This window comes from Sardina pilchardus, chromosome 20 (assembly GCF_963854185.1).
Source record: "Sardina pilchardus chromosome 20, fSarPil1.1, whole genome shotgun sequence".
Taxonomy (NCBI): domain Eukaryota; kingdom Metazoa; phylum Chordata; class Actinopteri; order Clupeiformes; family Clupeidae; genus Sardina; species Sardina pilchardus.
The window spans coordinates 12355017-12377516 of NC_085013.1; the positions used below are offsets into that span (position 1 = coordinate 12355017).

General features: G+C 48.9%; 1 protein-coding gene across 4 annotated transcripts in view; it reads left to right on the plus strand.

The window, feature by feature from the left end:
* The window catches only part of kidins220a (kinase D-interacting substrate 220a), a 52484-nt gene extending 44386 nt beyond the window's left edge, over window positions 1-8098 (plus strand). For 3 of the 4 annotated variants that reach the window (XM_062522164.1, XM_062522163.1, XM_062522165.1), the window contains 5 exons: window positions 932-961; window positions 3478-3615; window positions 4000-4098; window positions 4989-5222; window positions 6154-8098. In XM_062522164.1, coding sequence (XP_062378148.1) covers window positions 932-961; window positions 3478-3615; window positions 4000-4098; window positions 4989-5222; window positions 6154-7254 — 1602 coding nt within the window. In that variant the 3' untranslated portion in view covers window positions 7255-8098. The remainder of the gene's footprint in view (window positions 1-931; window positions 962-3477; window positions 3616-3999; window positions 4099-4988; window positions 5223-6153) is intronic. The other variant, XM_062522166.1, reaches the window with a different exon arrangement.
* Window positions 8099-22500: the final 14402 nt, after the last annotated feature.

Here is a 22500-nt window from a genome sequence, read left to right on the forward strand (position 1 = left end):
CAATGCAGCGCGCCGGCCTTATCTCCACCCAGAGACGCTTCTTCCTCCCTCACGTGCCTCTGTTTCCTCTCCCCTTCTCTCAATCTTTTTTTACCCTCTCTCTCTCTCTCTCTCCTTCCTTCTCTCTCTTTCCTTCTCTCTTCAGTGCATTCTCTCTCTCTCTCTCTCCCTCTCTCTCTATATAGCTTGTTCCCTCGCTCTCCCTTTCTCCCCCTCTCTCTCTGTCTCCCTCTCTCTCTCTCTCTCTGTCTCCCTCTCTCTCTCTCTCTCCCTCTCTCCCTCTCTCGTTCGGTTGCTCTCTCTGTAATTACTGTCTTATCACAGGCGATGCTTTCTCACCCCCCTGTCTGGGTGGGGTGGGCTGGCTGGCTGGCTGGCTGGCTGGCTTTTTAAAGGTTTTCTCATGATAGAACTTCTGCATTCCTTTTTTTTTTCCCCTCGCCTGTCCTCACTCCGGAGGGGACTGTGCATTCCCCCGTCTCCATCCCTCCCTTCAAAAAAAAAAAAACGTAGCCGACTTATGCGCTGGCTCTGCTTCTCCAAGGGTCGCCCGCCCAGATTAGGAATCTCCAGCTTCACTTAAGAACGCGTAGTTTTAAGTCCGATTTCAAGTGTCGTGAACTCGGGCGACTTAAAAGGAGAGATTTGGGCAGATTCAGACTGTGCCTCCGGTCTGATTTTCCGAGAAGCCCAGGTGGATGGAACTCCAGGTGCCTGTACTCCTGCACGTAGTATGATTGACTGTGGTGGAGAGGATGTTTTATGTTAATGTGTTGCTCCCTCCTTCGCCTTCTGTCTGGTTTAGCACAATGGGTTTAGCAGGTGGCCTAATGTTCTCCCTCTGTCTGTTACCCACTCATCCCCCTCTCCTCCTCTCTCTCTCTTAACCCCCCTCCCCACCCCTCTCTCTCTCTCTCTCTTTCCCAAACAGTTAAAGACACAGGCTTCCAAAGCCAAGCAGGTACCGATCTCTCTGGACCGTACGAAACCCTCTGCTCTGCTGCTGCTGCCAACTAGCCATACTCTTGCTCTCTAGCTGTTTCCCCTCACTCTCTCACACTCTTTCTCATTCATTCACTCACTCACTCACTCACTCTCTCACTCAGCATGCCACTTAGAAACCACCACTGGCTGTCGCTTAGCTTTAGTCTGCACTGCCAATATCTTTTTCCCTTTTGATTAGCTTGCAAGTCTATTCAGTAGGCACCAAATCCACATTACCAAGTGAATGATGTGCGCTCTCTCTCTCTCTCTCTCTCTCTCTCTCTCTCTCTCTCTCTCTCTCTCTCTCTCTCTCTCTCTCTCTCTCTCTCTCTCTGTCTTTCTTATTGTTTGACCTTTGATCCATTCAATCAAACTGTTATTTTACTGACATGCACTTTCATGTGTGTGCTGTAATGTATGGCTTCAATATGTCAAGTCTCAGCCCTGGTTATTATATTTCATTCACGCAGTGTGTGTCACCGTCACATGCATGCACGCTCCTGATACGCACGTCACCGAGCGCTGACAAGTGCGCACCGTTTAGCCGTCTCCAACCGGAGACGAGCGAGCGCGTCACACAGTGCGGCATATTCAGCCGTCCCCAAATGTAGTAAACATGGGGACACGGCAGACTGTGGCGCGGAGACGCTAGCGCTGGTGCCGCGGAGGGCGTCGTAGTGCGCCGCGCCAGGCTGGCCTCCTCTGGCTGCGCCTCCTCTGGGCCGAGTCTGGGCCGAGTCTGGGCCGAGTCTGTGCTGTGCAGCGCGGCGCTCGAGTCTGGTACTGTAACCCCCATGGCCACACATCTCCCAAATATGAATCATCCCAGCTGTCGCCGTTTTTATTGGCAAATGAATAGGGTGATTAAATCGGCCGCTCTCTCAAATGAGAATGCTGGGTGTGAGTCATTAAGCCGCTATTGCAGAGGCCTTGAACCCCACCCCCATCCCACCCCCTACCTCCCAACACACACACACACACACAAACACACACACACACACTAATACACACAGGCAGACGCACACACACGCACACACTCACCAAATGCCCCCACCCTCCTGTTCATGATGGAGAATCAGTCAGTGGCCATTATATTCCAGAGATCTGCAATATGGGTCATAACATTTCCAATTCCCACTAATACATCTGTGTGGCGTCTGGCTCTGGCCGTCTCTGAGGATGCCAGGTCCCTTTGTCCTGCTGTCCAGTGCAAGACACTCGAGGGCTTTGTGGCCAATCAGAGCCCTGTCAATCACGCGCGCCGACATCAGGCTTTATGTCTTTACAACAAAATATTTTAAATTGACACATATGTGTTGGCTCTCCTCTCCCGCAGGGCATCTGAACCGATAAAAGCAGCCGTCTGCGTTTTTTGGAAGAGATGCGCCTCCAGTAATATTATCTTTCCTTTTTCGAGGGCCTACTGTGTTTTCGTTTTTTTTTTTTTTCCCCTCGCCCTCTTCCTCTCGGCCCTGATAGAGAGCATCCTGTTCGAGGTCCCGAGGAACACGCCGGCCCGCGCTCTTCCTCCTTATCAGGCCAGCGGGCCCCTGGGAAGCCGAGCCCCTTGGCCGAGGAGCGAGCGTAAGCGCCCGTGCTGCGCTGCGACGTGCCGCGCCTCACAGGAGAGAGAGAGAGAGCTAGTGGCGCTTACCGCTCGATTATCACCCCCGTGTAGCGAGGAGAGGTGGAGGAGAGAAAAGAAAGATAGAAAAAAAGAGAGCGAGAGAGAGAGGCAGAGGGAGAGAACTATAGACTGGCCGACCACAGGCTCTCTTCCCATCTCTCTTTCTATAACCTTCATGTGGTCCACCGCCACACACACACACACACACACACATACACACACACACACTCTCACACACAGCAGACCAGGTGCTGTGGTCAGACGAGTGCCTGCCGCAGCGTGAGGCTTCCCAGCCCAGCGGGAGCCCTGCAAGCTGACTGCCAGCAGAAGCGGCAGCATCGAGCAAGCAAGCAACACCACCTGTATGGAGTGGCTATTTTTATAAACGGGTGTGTGCGAGTGTGAGCACTCGTGTGTGTGTGTGTGTGTGGCCCACGCCTGTCTGAAAGCACCGACAGACAGCCTCCTGCTCTCTAAACGTTCGTTTAAACACCAATGATAATAACACTTAAACAGTTACTCCCCCACCGCCACACCTCCCCCCGCGGTAGGCCCAAGTTAGCGCCTGTAGTGGCGTCGGCCTCCTATTGGCCTCATGCATATCAGTCCTATTTGGATTCTGGGCCTCCCACGTTTCCTCCCAGGTGCTCTCTCTTGATAAACTGCCACCATTTTTAGGGGTTTATTTTGAGCTTTTGGAGCTTTTTGCATCCTCCCGCTCGATGAAAGACAACTGCATCTTCTTCTCTATTTGGCCCAGCGTAGCTTCTTCCTCAATGTGCCTGCGAGTTCTGCGAGTGTGTGCTCTAAGTGTTTCAGTGAAGGGGGAAGTGGTTCTCTAATGGCGGTTTTTGGTGTGAACACAGGCCCCTGGCTCCGGCATGGCGGCCGCTCCGTGGGTCCCTCTCAGCTCCATGACCACAGACGTTGTGTGTGAGCGCGCGAAGCAGATCGAGGGCCTGGACACCAGCATGTTGGAGCAGTACACCACCACCATTAAAAAGGTGAGGAGGGCCTCGGGTCAGAAAAAGCCCTTCACGTACAAATACAGATGAGCAGACGTTGCACAAAGAATGGGTTGCATTTTGAAAAACGTCACAACAAGACATACCAAATGGCTTACCACAGCAATGAAGTTGAAATGAAAACATTTTCTTTAGCGTCCACTTTTCTTGAAGGGTTATCATTATCATCTTCTATATGTGGTTAAATGTTTTGATATACAGGATGTGTGTAGTTCCTGTGATGTTCTGTTTTATCCATACTGGTTAGCTATACACTCAAATGCTTAAACTGTGAGTTATTGTGTGTAAAGCACAAGATTGCCTTGAAGGCCTTGTGTGAGATGAATGACTTCTCATTCTGCTTTTTGTTTCCCTGCACTGTAGGCCAACGTGAATGGAAGAGTCTTATCTCAGTGCAACCTGGATGAACTGAAGAAGGAGATGAACATGAACTTTGGCGACTGGCAGCTCTTCAGAGCGATGGTGAGGCCGTCCGCCACGCCTTCGTGCTGTTTGGGAGCATCTTTGATGACTTTTGTCATGCGGCCGCTCCCTCCCAGATAAATCCATCAGCACCTCCTTGGCTTTTGTTTGTGCTGTTGGTGGGAGATTTGAGCTCAGTGCAGAAAACGTCTTAATTCGCCCCAAATCTCCGCGGCCGATATCTCCCTAAAGTTTCCGTAATCCTCCGGTAGAGCGCGGCCCGGCTCGCGGGCCCCTCTGAAATCAGCAACACATGTAGCCGTGTTGATCGGGTTTCCATTGGTGCTCGCACAAAACGCATGTTGTGTTGCCAGCAAAGCAGCCGGCCATCTGGCCCAAGATGGTGGACGTCTGCATGAAGGAGGGTTATTGTCAGTGCGGACGCTCCTCTCCAGCCAAACATCTGAATAGCCCCGACTTTTTTCTTTTTTCTTTACGAGAAGACTTTTTTTTTTTTCTCCTTCCCCCCTTGACGAAAAAACACATCCATCTGGTTTGAGGATGAGGCCTAATCGAGCAGGACTGGTGTATGTGTGGCCGCTGTGACTGTGGCAGTCCGTCATCGTGGGCTCAGGCATTTTGGGGGAAAACAAGCCTTATTTGCTTTATTTCCGGTGTCTTTCAAATCGCGTTCGACTGTCCTTGTGTCCGTCCGCACTGTTTTGCAGAGGCTAGTTTCAGTTTCCTTATTCATTTCAGATGCATTTGTGCATGATGCAATGTCGGTTATAAACACAGTATAATACATAAACACAGCCTTCCTTTGTATATTCCATGTGTGTACAAACAAAACCACGTCTGTCAGTGTTAGTGTCAGGTACGGTAACTAATGGCATGTCAGATAAAACACAGTCCCTAATGCAGTGCCACTATTCTTGCATCCTTTTAAGGTGATGGACCAGCGCCAAGCGGAAACCCAGCCGCTGCATGACGACTCGCGCGCTGGCAGCGAGCTGGGCAGCAGCGTGGGGGGTCCTGTGGAGATCAGCAGGCGCCCCGGGGGGCCACCCGAGGCCAGCCTGGCCCCCGACGGCACCATGCGCTACAGCCTCAACCTCAGCTTCGAGGAGCTCAGCAACGTGGGCCTGGAGGAGCCGCCGAGGCACAGCAACTCCCACTGGCCGGTAGGGAGGCCACACAAACACACTCACACACACACACACGTGCACACACACACACACACAGGCATACAAACACACATATGCACGCCTATTGCAATTGACACGTGCCTCATATTCATAGATCTATATATGCCCATGTGAGGAACATAAATGGACTCGCATTCACAACAAAAAAAAAACGAGAACTCAAACAGACATCTGCACAGATATTCTCCCACTTCTACATAGAAACACACACCCATGCACATTCAGACACTCTCTGTGTGCTCGCACATGTGACCAACTGCTGCAGAACGAACTCACACTTCCTGTGCAAGTGGCGAGTATATACTGCGCGCTGGCCGAGCTTCTGTATTTCTACGAGCCTCGGCAGAGGAAAAAATAGCCTGCGGGTTTCGGGTGAGAAACTGACCCCCACACGTGGAGGAAGTGAGTAGCTGGGCCGAGAGCTACGTGGAGGGGAGAGGCCCGTGTGTGTCAGAGGACCCCCCACCACTACCTCCTCTTCCTGCTTTCTGTCCACTCGGTTCACACTTACAGAGGAGTCATCACACCAGCTAACTAACTCACTTGTGCAGACACAAGCACACATGCATACAACCTACTGCACCCACACACACAGTATAGAGACATACATACACACACAGGGTCTGCACACACATACATACAACCTCACACACACACACACACACACACACACACAGTATAGAAACATACATGCATACACACACAGGTCTGCACACAAATACATACAACCACACACACACACACAGTATAGATACATGCATACACACAGGTCCTAACACGCATGCATGCATATACATAATATTATATTATGCAATTTCAGCCTAGAGTCTAATGGGCTAATGTTAGGAGTAGATACCATGCCAATTTGATGTGTGTGATTGAGGTCCCCTCCTCGTTGTTTTCCTAGCCACAGGCTCCGAATCACAGGACTCCCAGCATGACGAGCCTGAACTCCCAGGAGTCCTCCAATGACATCTGCAAGCTCACCGACAAGCAGCAGGCCGAGTACCACACCGCCTACCAGGAGTACATCGCTCAGATGGCCCAGATGGAGGGCCTGGGGGGCCCCGGGGGCCCCGGGATGGAGGAGAAGGCCAAGGAGGGCGAGCCGGACGGACGCAAGGCCTTCCCCAAGGTCCGCTCCAAGGTGAACGACGCCAGCGACGGAGACGCCCAGCTCGACCCCATCACGGAGGAGGACGACGAGAAGCCGGACCCCGGGTCGGCCGGCCGGGCCCTCCTGAGCCGCAAGAGCAAAGGGCCGGGGCCGCGCTACCAGAAGGTGCCCCACGACGAGGACGACTCCGGGGCGGAGGAGTCGGACAGCACCACGCCGCTGCTGAGCCAGGAGAGGAGGCGGCAGGAGGCCGAGGCCCGGCTGCCCGACGAGAGCGCTCACCTGCTGCCCAAGGGGAAGGACTACCTGTCCGAGATCCTCCTGGACAAGAAGGAGTCGTCGGACTCGGGCCTGCGCTCCAGCGGGAGCTCCTCCGACCACTCGCTGCAGGACGCCGACTCCGAGCCGGAGAAGGCCGAGCCGGAGGCGGCCGAGCTGATCGAGCTGCTGGAGCCCGAGGGCCTGGTGACCAAGCGGCTGCCCAGGAACCTGAGCGGCCTGCAGGACCCGGCCGTCATGCGCATGTCCATCTGCTCCGAGGCGCCGTCGGAGGGCAGCGCGCTGGCCAGCAGCCCCGAGGAGAACTGGCCCGCGTCGGCCGTCACCAACCTCAACCGCTCGGCCAGCAGCAGCACGCTGAACAACAACAACAGCTCCAATGCGCAGCACGCCCTGCGCGAGACCACCACCACCAACACCAACAGCACCACCACCACCACCGCGGCCGACGACGACAGCCCGCCCATCATCATCACCCCCGGCTCCACCAACACCACCGCCTCCATCACCACCACCGCCGTGCTGCACAACGAGAACCTGCGGGCCCTCCAGCGCAAGAGGGGGCCCAGCAGCGACAGCCAGACGGAGGAGGAGCGCGAGAGTGTCCTGTGAAGCAGCAGCAGCAGCACAACGGGAGCGCACCAACTGACCCCGTGCTGACCTTTCATGATGTCATGTCTGTGTGCGAGATAGGAGTTGGTATAAAACCTGAAGTAAGGAGAGTTTGCATTTCAAGCCAAATCAACACTTGGCCTCACAACAGTTGTTTCAGATGTAGTGTCAAAATGCCAAATAGCTCTTTCTTGATGAAGCTATGAAGCTAGACTTTCTGACAGCCTAAATGTGATGTACGGTAAATTTGCTAGAATAGGTTTATATTAATCTACCAAGTGGGAATCAATATGGAGAGATCTTGCAATAATCTCATAAAGGACTACATTGGCCTGTCAGACATACTTCAACCTTGAGGTGGTCATCAATCTTGTCTACTGATAAAACTCATGTTTGATTCAGAAATAAAGTGATGTGTTGCTGTTAGCTGAGGTTTTGTGCCAAGCTGTGAATTGTGATGGTACGATATACTGTAAGACATAATGATGTGACTTTGTGAGTGTTCGCTTCAACTACACTTCGAAAATCCTCCGAACTGTTTGTCTGAGAGTCTGTGGTGTTCATTGAAAGAAAGACATGCCTGTCTAATTTGTATGTCGTTAAAATTGATATGATGTGTTGGTGTAATGTGCTGTTTGAAAAACGCTGTGAGACTCCTATTTCGACCTGATTAAATCTACAGGTGTTGTGACAAATTGATGTGAGAAAAGTAGATGTTACAAGTCGCTGTCACATAGCAGGGCAGCGCTGGCAGAAACATTTTGCATGCATTGTTGGTGTTTTGGTAGATGTTGCCACATTTTCCCTTCGTCTTTTCAAGAAATAAACATGTCTGGCTACAAAACGTTCATTGTAGTTGATTGTTATTTTAAATGGTTTCTTTTTGTTTAAACGCCTATGGATGCACATTACACTTGTATTAATAAGTGAAAGGAATTTGGGTGGTACAACATCTTACCCAGGGCACTGTGTATTCCAGTTATTGGGGTCTAGATCACCACCAGTAGGTGGCAGACTTCTCCAAAATATAGACTCGCTCTTAAAATGAGGGGAAGAAAGCGCTTTGTGTAGCCTGACTTGAGGTATGAAATGGTTATGCCATACGAGGAAGCAACAACATGATTGGCACGGTCTTCTGCTTGTCACACACCACACATAACCAAGCTACAATATGTTAACATACTCATACACTGGATAGGCGAGCATGGACTCTTACAAAAGTCGTTTATTTTACTGATAAAGCATAAACATTGCGTTTTGACATGAACATGAAAACAACCGTGATAGACATTTCAAACACCACTTAGGATGGACACAAACTTCTAATATTAAATGCTCTTTCATTTGACAAACTGCTCAGTTGATGTATGGATTCTGTATAGAAGTGTTTACGCATGGTGACTACAAGGTGGCCTTATTTAAAGATCACACTGGCTTGCCGACACAGGCATATGAAATTGTTTTGATGCGTCAGGGAAAGTGAATTAACTGCCTCACAAGCCAATCGTGTCCTTCACGCACACGCACATTGATTGACTGCCTTTAACTTTCGGTCAAAGTTAGCATATTGCAGCTGTCAAGGAGTCGAAACCACCTTCACCAGGTAACAAGTCTCTGTGTAGCCAGCTACATATTTGTAGTCAGCTACATATTTGTGACATTCAGTACCTTGAGGGAAGAATAAACCAACTGTGAGCGAGACTGTTAAAGAACACCTGTTAAAGTACTTAGTCAACGTTGCCACAGGTGAGAGGTTCGTGACCTAGCCTCTTTTCCCATCAATGAAGGATGGAGATAGCCTATTGCGAATTCAAGCACGTGAGGTGAGTCAGTACAACCCTTGTGGTACAGCTCAAGCTTTAACTGTATTCCATCAAAATTTAGCAGTGCGTAGTCATTGCTGGGGAATGGTTCTAATCATGCAGTCACCTAAAATAGTGGATTCAGAGTTCAGACCACGAGTCTAGCCATAAGGTCAGGTCATCGATGGATACAGGAGATTCTGCATACCATAGACCACATGACATTTCTCGCCATTGTAGCAAGGTTCAGGCTGCAGTCCGTCTGTCCACTAATGTACAGTCTACAGTAGAGGCAGGTGGTCAAATAAAGCATTTGATTTATTTTGTATAAAAAGGTACAATTTACAATATTACTTTTATAAAAAGTTTCAGCATAATTAAGTACAGCTTTACACTTTTGCAGAAATTTGGAATTTCCACAACTATACAAGATAAAACTCCGTTAGAGTTTACATCATTTCACTCCTCCGTGTCATGTACATCATCCAGTCCTCAAATGTGCCAAAATTACAATGATCTGACAAAACATAGCCTACTAAACTTTTTACAGCGACGAACCGTGTTGTCCCCTATTCACGCTCCACCTTAGCAGAAAAAGTGAAGACTTCACAAAAGGAAAATGGAATCCTCATGACAATATTCTTCTTTCGTTCTCCTCCCAGTGTCGGGAATATAGTGCTTCTTCCATTTGAAGAAAGGACCTAACGAGTCTAACGATAAATAATAAGTGTCCGAAATGATAAACACGATCACATAAGATTGTCCTTTTATGCAAAAAGTCTTTTGAATCAATTAAAGATTAAATCCAGACCGAGAACAAAAATGGAGGGGAAAAGTCCGTTCCCAGGTCCTGTGTTTTTCCCGTCCTAACCAAACACCTGCAAAAGATTGAGAAAGAGAGGCGCGTTGAGAAAATGCAAACAGGGCAGAGATCCGGACAGACTGGCGCCAGAGAGGAAGCCACAGTTTGAACATTTAACCAAACACTCCAATACTGAGAAAACCCTGGAGTCCAGATGGACAGTCTCACAAGTTACACTATAGGGTACAGTCCGAGGTGGGGTTTCTCTTAGGATCTGGCGCTTGAGTATACATTGGACCATATCGGTATCCCAAGCATGTCAATGTTAGAGATGCCAATGGATGCGAACATCTGAAGGTTTTCAACTATTCTTTTCACAGATGTTGGTGATTATTCTTTTAACACTAGCCTACGTTACTCGATAGCCTATGTTGGACTCGTAGCAGTTGTCATCGTTTATGGCCCAATCAGACATTTACAATTTGCGTGATCAAAATATGCTGTAGGCCGATATACATAAAATAGCATACAGTGTACAAAATCTTAAGGCGTAATGCACATCGAATATGCCTTACTCATGACGTACAAGTTAACTTAAAACAGATCTTACAATTTCCTCCCTGTAACGTTAGCCATAACATGCAGGAAAATCATTCAAGATGTCACATTCAATTATTGAAATAAACAGGATAGGCTCCTGTATGACAGAACACAATGAAATGGATATATCAAGTAGGAGTATTTACCATTTTAACGGTAGAGTGTCTTCTGGTCTTCTGTGATCAAGTCTGATGGAAACTCCGGAGACTGTAGGATGAAAACAAATTAATTAACGTTATTTTTCCAGGTTGCTCTTAAAACGTTTCAAGCAGTCTGTGAAATCTAGCCTATACAGCAGTCATTCAGTTAACAGTAGCTTGCACAATTTGTCCAACCTATCTGATAACATATGCCGTCACTGCGCAAGCATTATGGTTTTGTTTTGAGCGAATGGGGAAAGAAAAGAGCCATGGTGCCCTTCTATCCATGCGCTTTGCACATCAACCGCTTAATATTTGTCCTAAATGGATTCCATACCTGTAATGATAAGATGCTTATGTCTGTGTTCAGAGTTGTCAAGGGTGTTCTGGATGTTGCCTGCCCTGGTCGCGGGTGATGGAGGCTGGTTAATGCAGAATTGGAGTCGAGGGCAATCTGCAGATCCAGAATGTAATCGATGACATGCTGCAGGATTTCCATCTTGCTAACGTTCTTGTTCTGAGGGATGCTGGGCACCAGCTCCTTCAGTTTTAAATAACAGTCGTTCATGTTGTAGAGCAGACTCAGAGGATCGTCCACGGGGGTCTTGCTTCGGGAGATTCCAAGACTGTGTTCTGTCAAATTACCGCTGTTTTTTCTGAAAGATCTCACCGGGCTTATTGCTTTCATATTGAACTCGCACGATTCAGTCGTTGATTGCGTCGAGAATTATCGTTCTGTAGCCGTCCTACTTCTCCAGCCGATGGTTGTCGAAGCAAACGCACTGGATTAACAAGCTGTCATTGCTGTATATATAGCCACCGATGTGAGTTTGTTACGCAGCGGTTTTGTGTCTGTTGATTGGCGCTAGCGCGCCTGTCCATCATCGTTCCTCGCGGCACAGCATAGGTCCGCTCATGGAGAGCACAAGTCCCTCCCCGGCCTTCCGCGTTCTTAACCAGTGAAAACGCGTGTGTGAGGTGGTGCTGAAAGCTTTCAGCTTCCGTGGGTAATTTCACAAATTGAGCATTATACCTGTTTCTGATGAAAAGAATTAATGATTCGCAAAAGAAGATTATCACAGAACCATACGCTCCTGTGTCAGAAAATGAGTCACAGCCCCAAACGACTAATTAAACAAACCCATTGCCAGACGTGTAGATTTATTTTTGCCGTTTTAAAATATGCCTTTCTCTGTACGTGTTTTATATGGTTTGCAAGGGCCAAAACTCAATCTTAATTTGACAGGAAATTGTTGCTTGTTCCTATCATTTCTATATAACAAAATATTATAATTTGTAGCATTCTTCTCTTCCAGTTGGTTGCGTTGAAACAAGGGTGCGTATTAATCTGGCCCAGGCTCTAACCTTCAAATGCGCGCACCCTGACTAGTCAGGTGTAACCTATTGTAGTGCACTGCTGCAAAAGTGCTTAATGTCAAACGTCTCTCAGCTGCATCACAGGGGATCTGGGGCATCATGCCTTTGTTGAATCGTGACCTAGAGGGCAGGGGCGACGGGAATGACAATATGATTTTGCACATTGGACTTGCGCACTTTTGAGGGGCAGTGCTTGGTGTGGTGTTTGACATTTGAAGAACGATAGTGATTTTCAGCAAATAAACAGGCTTTAGGCTACCTCTGCTTTTGACAAGAAAGAGTATGGCGTAGATTGCAAAGAAAACAACTCGTGTTTTTTTGGCCAATGATAAACTCAACTCCGGGTCAACTCCTGTACATTCCTGCAACCTACTGATGCAATGTAGAGTTTGTGCAAGTGGTCACAGCAGTTGCCTAGTACTATCCATGACTGTGAGGAATGCACCTTTCTTGGAATAAAAATGGCTATATGTGAACTACAAGGTCAACACGGGCCTTTGAGACCCTGGCAGACACATTTTGACATATAGGCTACTTCAGAAATGTTCATTCATAGTCCACAAACGCAATAGGCTAAACACGGTCGCCTTATCCAATGCAGTTTTGCATTTACCCCTTATCCACCCACCTCAACTTGGATAATTAGTGTTTTTAATTGTTTAATAAAAACATTGCAGGACTGGCACGCGACTCTTTCTATAGGGAAAAGGATGCCGTGTTTAACGCCTGCGGTGGAGTGCAGTGCGGTGCAGTAGAGGCTATTATCACTTTCGTGATTAAAGCCATAACGATTGTCGGTAGACTAATTACACCAACTGTTGCTTATTTTTCGCACTTCCCGCCCGTTGATCCTTGCCTATTTGGCTTTAAAAACAAAGCCTGCATTCTGCCAGACAAAAAGAGACTGCTTCTGTTTTTATGGCTCTAATGCATTTCTAATACCGCGGGATGCCACTGGATTGTTGCAGTCCTTGTCCACATCTGGTCCGATTGGCTTTCCTCATTTTGTTTTCCCGATCTTTTTGTTCTCACAGCTGTGTACATTTCGCATGACACCCTGACTGATCCTTGACAGGTGATGAATTGGCACCAAGCAAGCTGCAGCACTGTGCACGGCCGCGAGCTTATGCTCTCGCAGACTCTCTGGCGCCAGCCCCGTGACGTCACCCATTCACAGCAGCCCTCCAGCCAGTCCTCACGGCGCCGTGCAGGCGGCTGCTATGGTGACGGGGGCCGTCAGTCAGCACAAGTTCTCCGCTGATCAATGGGACCGAGCGCAGCGAGATCAGAGTCGGGTTCGTCACCTCGGACCTCCTTTGCTCCGGGGCCCGCACACCTGCATCGATTTGGATTTCTAAGGTTACATTTAACTTGGAATAGTGACACCCCGTACAAGCATAAAGTACAGCCTAAACAATGACGTGTGTTTGGAGTTAATAGTCAAATTGCCGGGGGACGACTGTGTTTTCGGCTCTAGGAATTTCCCCCCAATAGACGAGGCTACTTTGCGTTCGTTTACGCTAGGCCTACTTTCAGTCAGCAACTTAGCTTAAATGGCTGCACATCCAAATTCGACATTGAGTTTCCACTTCAAACACATCTTAACTAATAAACAAAAACTTGTTTTTCCAAACAAACTGTGGCATGATATCAGTGCACAGATTGTCCTTAGATTATTTCTATCTGGATTAGCCTATATGCTACTCTAGAAAACAAACTAGATATGTCTGAGATAACCTAAAATGACATTAAACTGCATGACAACGAACGAATCTTTACTAGGTACATCAGCAAGAAAAACAACTCAAGGTTGCCAGAGTTGATGTAGGCTACGCTCCACAGGCCGGCGTCAGAATGTCTGCACCGCCTCGCTGTTGATACAGCCTTGCTCACTGCAGCTGCACTCGGCACACAATCCGCGCACAGTATCACAAAACCCAAGTTTTGGGTTTAACCCTTGCAAAGTCCTTCAGTGTGTTTGCCTCAAATTAGTCGCACTACGCAGCCCCACTGCATGACCACAATACGTCCCTTATCCGCGAACACAAGGGATACTCTCTGTCTCGAGTCTTTAAAAAATAAACCACCTAGAGCAAACTTATTCAGAAAAACAGAGGGCACTTTCTATACAGGCTCATTTCGTCTCGTAAGTGCCGGATGTTGGTGGAGGCAAGCACCATCTGCCAGAATAGGCAATGTCCTCAATCAACTCGCGTTACCCTGTAGTTGTAGAAAGACCCCCAACCCAACACTCTCTACGATTGCTAAATGCGCGATCCACGTTACGAAATAGATTTCCCCGCATTTAGCCTAGACCAGGCAAAATAAAAACAAATAGCGTTTAACCCTCGAAGCGCGTAACGACTTCCAAAATCGCTAGAGCGCAAAGTATTCTGCTACTTTTAGAATAGCTAAAACACGTCTTGAACACATTTTCCTCCGTTTCACCGCAAAGTGCATCCAGTCCAGAAGCCATCGACTCGAGGCGAATTAAGGCGTAGGCTGCTTCTCTCCTCTTTACTATGGGCTTTGTACCCTGTCGTAGTTCAGGAGGTTCCCACGCGCCTGTCGCGTGCTGCAGTACACACATAAAACAGTGGCCCGCGACTCTTGTAGCAACACCGACCCCAGGGGCGTGGCTTTCACGTTAATCTATTGTTCGACCTTCCAAAAAGGACTGCTGAAACTCGAGAGCCCTTACATTTTACCAAACGTCTCAACTCGAAAATAGTGCAATGGCTTTACAGACCGCGGAAATTGAGCGTGGGTGGTATCTTAAGCATAATACATGTGCCCTAGATATAACCTGATGAAGTTGCTTATTGCCAAATAGTGAAACTATGAGGACAACGATCTGTAGTCTGTCTATATGGAATTTGAGTTGAACTATATGTTTTATTAATTGCGCTGTTGCCACTGAGAGTGAGAGGTTTTTTATGTGAAGACCTGCATGTTCCAAAAAACATGTTTCCCAATAACACAGCCTTTGATCAGACTTGAATGAAGCATAAGGAAATCACACTATAGCATTATGTGTAAGCTAGGCCTACAAGATGCATTTCTGAACTCAAAATGTAACACTTGAGTAAAAAAAAAAAGGCTGGCATTAGTCAATCAATCCTTAGATACACTTCTTGTGTGACCACCCAGAAACCCCAATGAAATGTGAGGAGACCCATCACCACAGAGGGGACTCCCATATGGACGGAGGGGAGTTGTGTGCAGCTTGGAGGGAGGACAAAGGGGCTGATGTGTGTGTGTGTGTGTGTTCGAGCCACCAGGCCCAGGCTGAGAGGTGCTGCTGCATTACTAAGCAGCAGACTGTAGGTCAGGGAAGGCTGGTGGTGTAGTGGACGGACTTAATAACATGATAACTCTGTGCCTATTTCACTTGCACACCATCACAGGGGAGAAGTGCTAGTCCATCTGGATGTTAGTGTATGTGTGTGTGTGTGTGTGTGTGTGTGTGTGTGTGTGTGTGTGTCTGTGCGTATATGTGCGCACATCCATGTGCGTGTGAAAGGCAAAGAGAGAGGAAGGCGTCCTTATCTCGAAAGGATTGCTTGTCACTCTCTGCTGAAGTGACACAAGGGAATTGAGAGTGTGCGTGGGAGATCTGAAACTGTCACATACTGCACTGGCCTGCAAATCGCCGGCTGTTTCTTTTTGTGGTAACTGCCATTTTGAACTTCCCCGAGTCTGGTCTCTGGTCACCTTGGCCAGTGCTTCTGCAGCCAAGGACAATAGTGATCTTCACTTCCCCACAGAGTTTTGCTCTCACTCACTCAGCTCTTACTCAATCTCTATCTCTTTATTTAGCCTAAAGGGAAGAGAGAGTCAGTGTGCCACTGCTCTCACTTTGACAAACATGGCTCAGAAAAAAAAACACAGTGTGTCATAGGCTACTACATTAGTAGAACTCTGTCATTGCTGGGAATTCTGTATGAGGGTAGTTCTATGAGGACACTCTGTTATTTGAATTTGAACATCATATGGTCAAGATAGTTAGCCTGGCTAAACTCAATCTTTTGAGATTGAACATTAGTCTGTGGAGACCGCACTGTATTTCTATTGCACAAGAGGCGTGATCAATGGGCATAGTTGATAGTGGATAGTCCTTCAACCAATCAGAGCAACAATCCGGGTGCACCTGGTGGATAAGCCAGTTTGTGATTGGTTCCAGCAAATGTGGAAAGGAAGCAGGAGAGATAAATGTGCAGGTTTCCAGCCTGAGCTGCAGGGCGAAATCCAATCGGTAGCAGATCGGACTGGGTTTAACCAGTCTACAAGATGGTATTAGTTCATACATTTTTGTAACGTTACAGCAGACAGCTCGTAGCTTGATATCTAATCTACTTTCTAATATCATGCACATAGATGTCCCAAGGTCTTGATAAGCAAGGCTTGCACGTTGCAGATGTGTATGTTGATCGTAATATGATCTATAGTCATGGCTTGGCACTTGGCAGTGATTTAGACTGGAGCAAGTAATCTTTCAGGACCACAGACAGCTTCACAATCCCACAATCACTCTATAGCTGAACACAGCCAATCTCAGTGAGCCACATTTGTGGGAGTTCATTACACAGCACCTCTCATACTAAGCAGGTACTATTGATTGAAGGGGAAGACTGACTTTGAATCTAGCAGCCTAAAACCCCACTGCCTATTTTCTTTGAGATTTAGGTTTTAAGCTTTTGTCAAACGCACTGTTGTCAGAATCCCTCTATGTGTTCTTCAATTGTGATATCAGTCTCGACTATAAGATCTCACGTGCCTAATATTCCCAGTGCGTCTTTGAAACGCTGTGGCCGTCGCCATTGTTATTAGCGGAGTAGGAGGAATAGCAAGTCGACGCATTCAATTGGCCGGTGACGCGGATGCGAGGTGGCATCCCTATCAGCGCCGAGAGCCGTGTGTGTGTGGCTGGCGAGAGAGCGCTTTTGAAGCGATCCCAAACAACAAAGGTCTCAGAGGCCTAATCCTCTCTTTCACTCTTATCCTCCTCCACTCCTAAGTCTCTCTCACGGGATCAGACAAAGAGGTGCAAATACTTTCTCATGCCTTTCTCTGCCTCTGGGGCTCTCGCCCTCACCCGGGCCCTCCATGCCCCCCCCCCCCCCCCCCCCCCCAAAAAAAGGACCACTTCAGCCTCTCACCCAACAGAGGCCCTCGGACCTTTCCTGAGGTGGGGTCCTTGGGGGGCTTTTTTTTTATTGAGGGGGCTGAACAATGCCTAAGCCTGGCCCAAGTTATGTATTAAGTCTTTGAGGCCGTGGCCGCAGTGATCCGTGTCATTGTGTGGCTGAATGCGTGTGCCTGTGCTCGGGGGCGCGGGAGCGGCATTCCACCACAGCGCTCGGTTTTCTCGGGAGCCGCGCTGTCTGCCACGGCATCGACTGATTTTCCGAGGCAAAACATGTTGGGAAAAGAGCACAGTGGCTCTTTCAGATGTTGATGTCTTAGGGCATCGCTGACCCTGGCCGCTGTGGCACGCTCCAATTTTGTTTGTGTGTGTGTGTTTATCTGTGTGTGTCTCTGTGTGTGTGTGTGTGTGTGTGTGTGTGTGTGTGTGTGTGTGTGTGTGTGTGAGTGTGTGTGCCACTGCTCCAGGGTATCCACTCGGACAGCGATATCAGGAGCACTTATCGTGCATTTGTGTCACTCCGCATTATCATGTTGATGTGCAGGGAGCACCCTCCATGAATGGCTGACCTCTGGGGAGGGTTTTGGGGTGGGGGTGGGGGTGGGGGGGTGGGGTTGTTGGGACATTGGAGGAGCGTCTATGCTGCGACGCGACTCAGATTATTGCGACTGATTGGAGTAACAAGCTAATGGAATTAAGGTGCTAGGTTTCATGCACCTCTGCCAAGCAGTGGCATTAAAAGGATGTGCGGTGAATAAATGGGGCTCTAAGAGAATGAGATTCTGATGGAGGACAGATTCGGCCTGTCACTGGCCCATTGTGTGCCGAGGTGCAGAGTTATCAGGCCTTTCAGGTGTGTCAGGGCACAGAGAATAGTGTGTGTTTGTGTGTGTCTCTGTGTGTGTGTGTGTGTGTGTGTGTGTGGGGGGGGGGGGGGGTGCAGAGAACAAGCTAAGCACTGACCTTAAATGTCTGGGGTTTTCACCTGAAGAGCATAATGGACACAATTACCCCAGCAGCTCTTTCAATCTTATGCTTTTGGCCAAAAGGAAATATGATGACCATTGTCTACACAATTCTACTATGTCTAAATGAGTCTTGTTCCCTTACACAGCACTTTAGGGTAAGTAATACCCCAGTGACAGACATACTCATTTGCCATTTGAAGATGGCTCCAATATATCCACAATATGCCACTGTGAGCTATTGGCAAAGAGCCGTCCGTATAACCCTGACCAGTCCAGTGACCTCCCATCACTCCCATCATACTCCTTGTGTTTGTTTGCGGATTATGTCTGTGAGTGAGCGATGCCCCATGCTATGTGTTTAAATGCTCTTATCTGTGTTTTAATGGCCATAAGCCATATAGGCGGATATGGTGGCTCAGTGCCACAGTCACAAAGCGTATGGGAGTGGTGTAGCCCGTAATCCATTTGTGTGAGCATGCGAGAACCTCTCCTAAATGTAATTACTCAAGTGGCTCTCAGTGGTAAAATTAACAGTTCGCCTACTTCAGTGCCATTTATGCCTGCATGCAAATGTTGATCATTATAAAGTAGGGTAAACAGTATTCTGCTGTTAAGATGAAATGTACAAACGCTATGTGTTTGAACATCAGCGTGCACGATCTACGTGGATTGTGGACCAACGTGGATCAAATGTTCGCCTTGTTTAATAGTAACATTGTAATTCTGCGAAGCACTGTCAGTACGGAGCACAACCTCTCCTTTGTGACTGACAAAGCTAACCGTAATGATATCTCCACACACATGGCCTTGGTTTCACAGGTTCACCCAGGGATGTTGCACCCCACTGTATCCAAACAAACATGATCTGTAGCAAATCCGAGGATGTCAGATATGTCATGTTTGGATATGCTCTTTATACACAGGCCATGTTATTAGCATGCTGGACTTGGCCCCACGCCAAGACTTGGACCGGTGTGTGTAGGGGCCCCTGAGCCTGAGGTAAGTACACAGGCTGGGGGCCCAGTCTCTCATTAGCACACACGAACACTACCCCCCCCCCCCTTTACTGAATTAGGCATGAGATGCTAATGGGAAGCTCAGGAATGTTCACAGGGGCCTCCTCCTTATAAACACGGTTTCCGTTGAGCAGGTTTCAGAATTCCCATAAACAAAACGAGGGCCTGGGTGGCATCGGAAAGCTAGCGAGACACGTCGTGACCACGTGACGCGGCGGTGTTTCTTCCACTTTCCCATCCTGGAGGTAGCCCCCCCCCCCCCCCTTCCTCCTCCTCCGCCACCAACCCTCCTTGGTGCCCCCCATGCCCCCGACCCAGGCTCCGCCGAGAGGCCACCGCAGAGGTCCTCAGGCCGCGGGGATGTCATCTGAGGAAAGGGGATGTGAGATGTGAAAGGGGATGTGGGCACTTTGCCACACGGAGCTGTCCCACGGAACAGCATGGATGCCACTGTGAGGGAAAGAGAGAGAGGGAAAGGGAGTCGGGGGGGTAAACTGGGAATGAAGGGGTGGATGGGAGGTTATGTGTCTGGGCTCCTGTGCCAATCAGAATTAATCATTAGCCACTTAATCCAGATGCCAGGTTAATGTTATTTGTGTTTGTTGTAATGGCGCCGCTGCACAGCCTTTCCAAATGTGCTAAAAGCTACTATATCCACAAGTAGCTGGCCGCCTCCCGCCTCGTAGCTCCGCTCATTGTCATCTGACTGAGATGCGAAGCTGGCTCCTCTCAACACGTTTACGTTGCCTGGACGGTGGGCCAATCAGCAATGAGAGGGCTGAGGTAGCAGCAAAAGGCTGTGGTAAACAGTAGCAGCAACATCTGCTAACATCATATATTGTAATTGTTAGAATGTGTACATTTGAATGTGTGATTGGTTTGGCTGGGCCAATTTTTAAGTTAATTCAAAGCCCAAGCCCATTACAAAATATTTCCCAGTAGAGTGCACCTAGAGTCTCTGCACAAAGTGAAATGGAATAATACGTCTGCTGAAACCGAGCTAATTCTTTATAAACTTCTGTTTTTCTGGCTAATCCTGTTGGGTCGTGCACGCGCGCTCACACCAACTGAAGCGGCCCTTTTTGCTCCATTGCAGGCACGGCTTGTGTAACCTGATCATGAGAAATGAGGAAGGCCAGGATGTAAAGAGGGAACTGTTACTCTGCGGGTGAGTTTCTCAAGATGAATGGGGGGAGTGTGATGTGTAGGGGCCAGGGGTGGGGTGGGGGGGGCAGTGGGGTGGGGTGGGATGGGGTGGGATGTTACTGCCTGGATGGCTCAAGAAAGCCCACCAAACTGTGAGGAGGGGAATAGCCTGCCTTCACAGATGCCACAGAGCTTTGAGATCATTTGGGTGGCCAGGCAGGGTGAAGAGGCTACTGTGTCTGTGTGTGTGTGCGTATCTGTGTGTGCTTTGGGGGGGGGGGGGGGGGGGGGGAGGGGGCGTCGTGTACAGACATTTCTGGATGTTAGGGAACGGGAGGGTGGTGGTGGTGGTGTGTGGTGGGGGACGGAGAACAGAAGGGGTGGGCTTGGGCCCACTGTCTCCTCCCTTTACAGAGCACTTCACCCTGCCTTCATTACCATGTCAATCCCCGGCAGGAACAGCCTTGCCCGGGCACAGCAGTGGGGCCGGATCCATATGGAGCCGCCGCAGTCCTGGAATGAATAGTGAATGTGGCGGCTGCTGGAATCTGCCCGCAGCCCTTTGTGAACAGGATGACCAAAGACAAGAGGGAGAGCACTGCAGATGGCCCGCGCTATAAATAGGTAGCTAGTCTATCTCCATGCTGTCAGTCTGTCTATCTCTCTCCCTCTTGTGTGTGCCCGCCGCCACCGCCTGCACCACCAACACCACCTCCACCACCTCCACCACCACCAATCCCAAGCTGGCCCCTCTGAGTTCGCCAGCCTCCTCAGATAAATACTCGTGGCAGCGCATCACATGCTACGATCCGGCCCTGGGGCCCGAAAGCGTGACTGGTTCCCTGTGGTCAAACACAGTCATTATTCAAATGCAGCACACACAAATACAGAGAAATGGCAGCCGAGCAGGTTTGGAGAGGCAAGATCGTCCGGCTTGTCTCTGTCTGTGTGTGTGTGGACATGTGTGTGTGTGTGTGTGTGTGTGTGTGTGTGTGTATGTGTGCGTGTGTGTGTGTGTGTGTGTGTGTGTGTGTGTGTGTGTGTGTGTGTGTGTGTGTGTGTGTGTTCTTTTCTCTGTATTCTTTTTCCACATGGCTGTGTAAACAAGGCCAGGGCGGTGAGGTTGCGCAGTTGAGTTGGAGTCTGAGCGTCTCACAGATGGACTTTAAAATGATTGTTAAATCCATCCCCGTCTCCCAGATTGAGGGTCTTTGTCATTAAACTAAGCCTCGGCACTGGAGTCCATCTGTCCGCGTGGACGCATCTATGTTTGTGTGTGTGTGTGTGTGTGTGTGTGTGTGTTTGTGAGAGTGCGGAAGAGGGAGAGAATATCTCAAGATTATATGCTAGCATATTTGTGATGTGCTTTACAGTGTGTGTACAGTATTCATGTCCCGGGAGAGCATTTGAAGAATATATTTATGTGTGTTTTGGAATGTGTCTGGTAAAATGTTTGAGACCTCGGCTCTCGCGCACGGCCTCCCTCACATAAATACGCTCAACAAGAAAGACACTGTCCATCCCCGCGCTGATCCGAGCGCAGGTCCCCTTCCTTTTAAAGCTATATGCTTGGGCCAGGTAGCCGCTCGCCGTCAGGGCGAGTCCTGCACTTGCTCTCCCGCCTGGCACCGGCGGCAGGCGTTGGCACGACTCCTTTAAACACAGATACACAAACCTGCCGCCCGCCCTCCGCCACGGCCGCCACGGCCCTGAGTAGAGCCCAAGTGCTCTCTCCGCAGAAGAGCGTGCCTCAGATAATCATTAAGAGCGATGCGCTTTCTCCAACCCCCCCTCACACACACACACACATAGGCACACATACACATACACACACACGCTCTAAATATCACAGAGCAGACGCACTTGGATGGTTTATGTCTGGACCACACAGGAGAGAAAAAAATAATCACTCACAGCGCGACGTTTTGCGAAAGCCAGACGCTGCCGAACTGATAAGATGGTACTGCTCTCTTTCTTTCTCTCTCTCTCTCTCTCTCTCTCTCTCTCTCTCTCTCTCTCTTTGTGTGCTCAGAAGCCATTTGGGGGATTGTCATATTTTTACAGGAACTTCAGGCATGCAAAAAAAAAATCTGTTAAATGAAATACTACTACGCTGAAGAGGTGATAATAATGATTTTGCACCTTGCAGGGGGAAAAAAAACGGCCAGCTTTTTAATTGTTCTCGCCAAATTGACAGACCATAATAACACCACAGCAGGGGTTGAGCATCCATTATACAACCGCCCTCA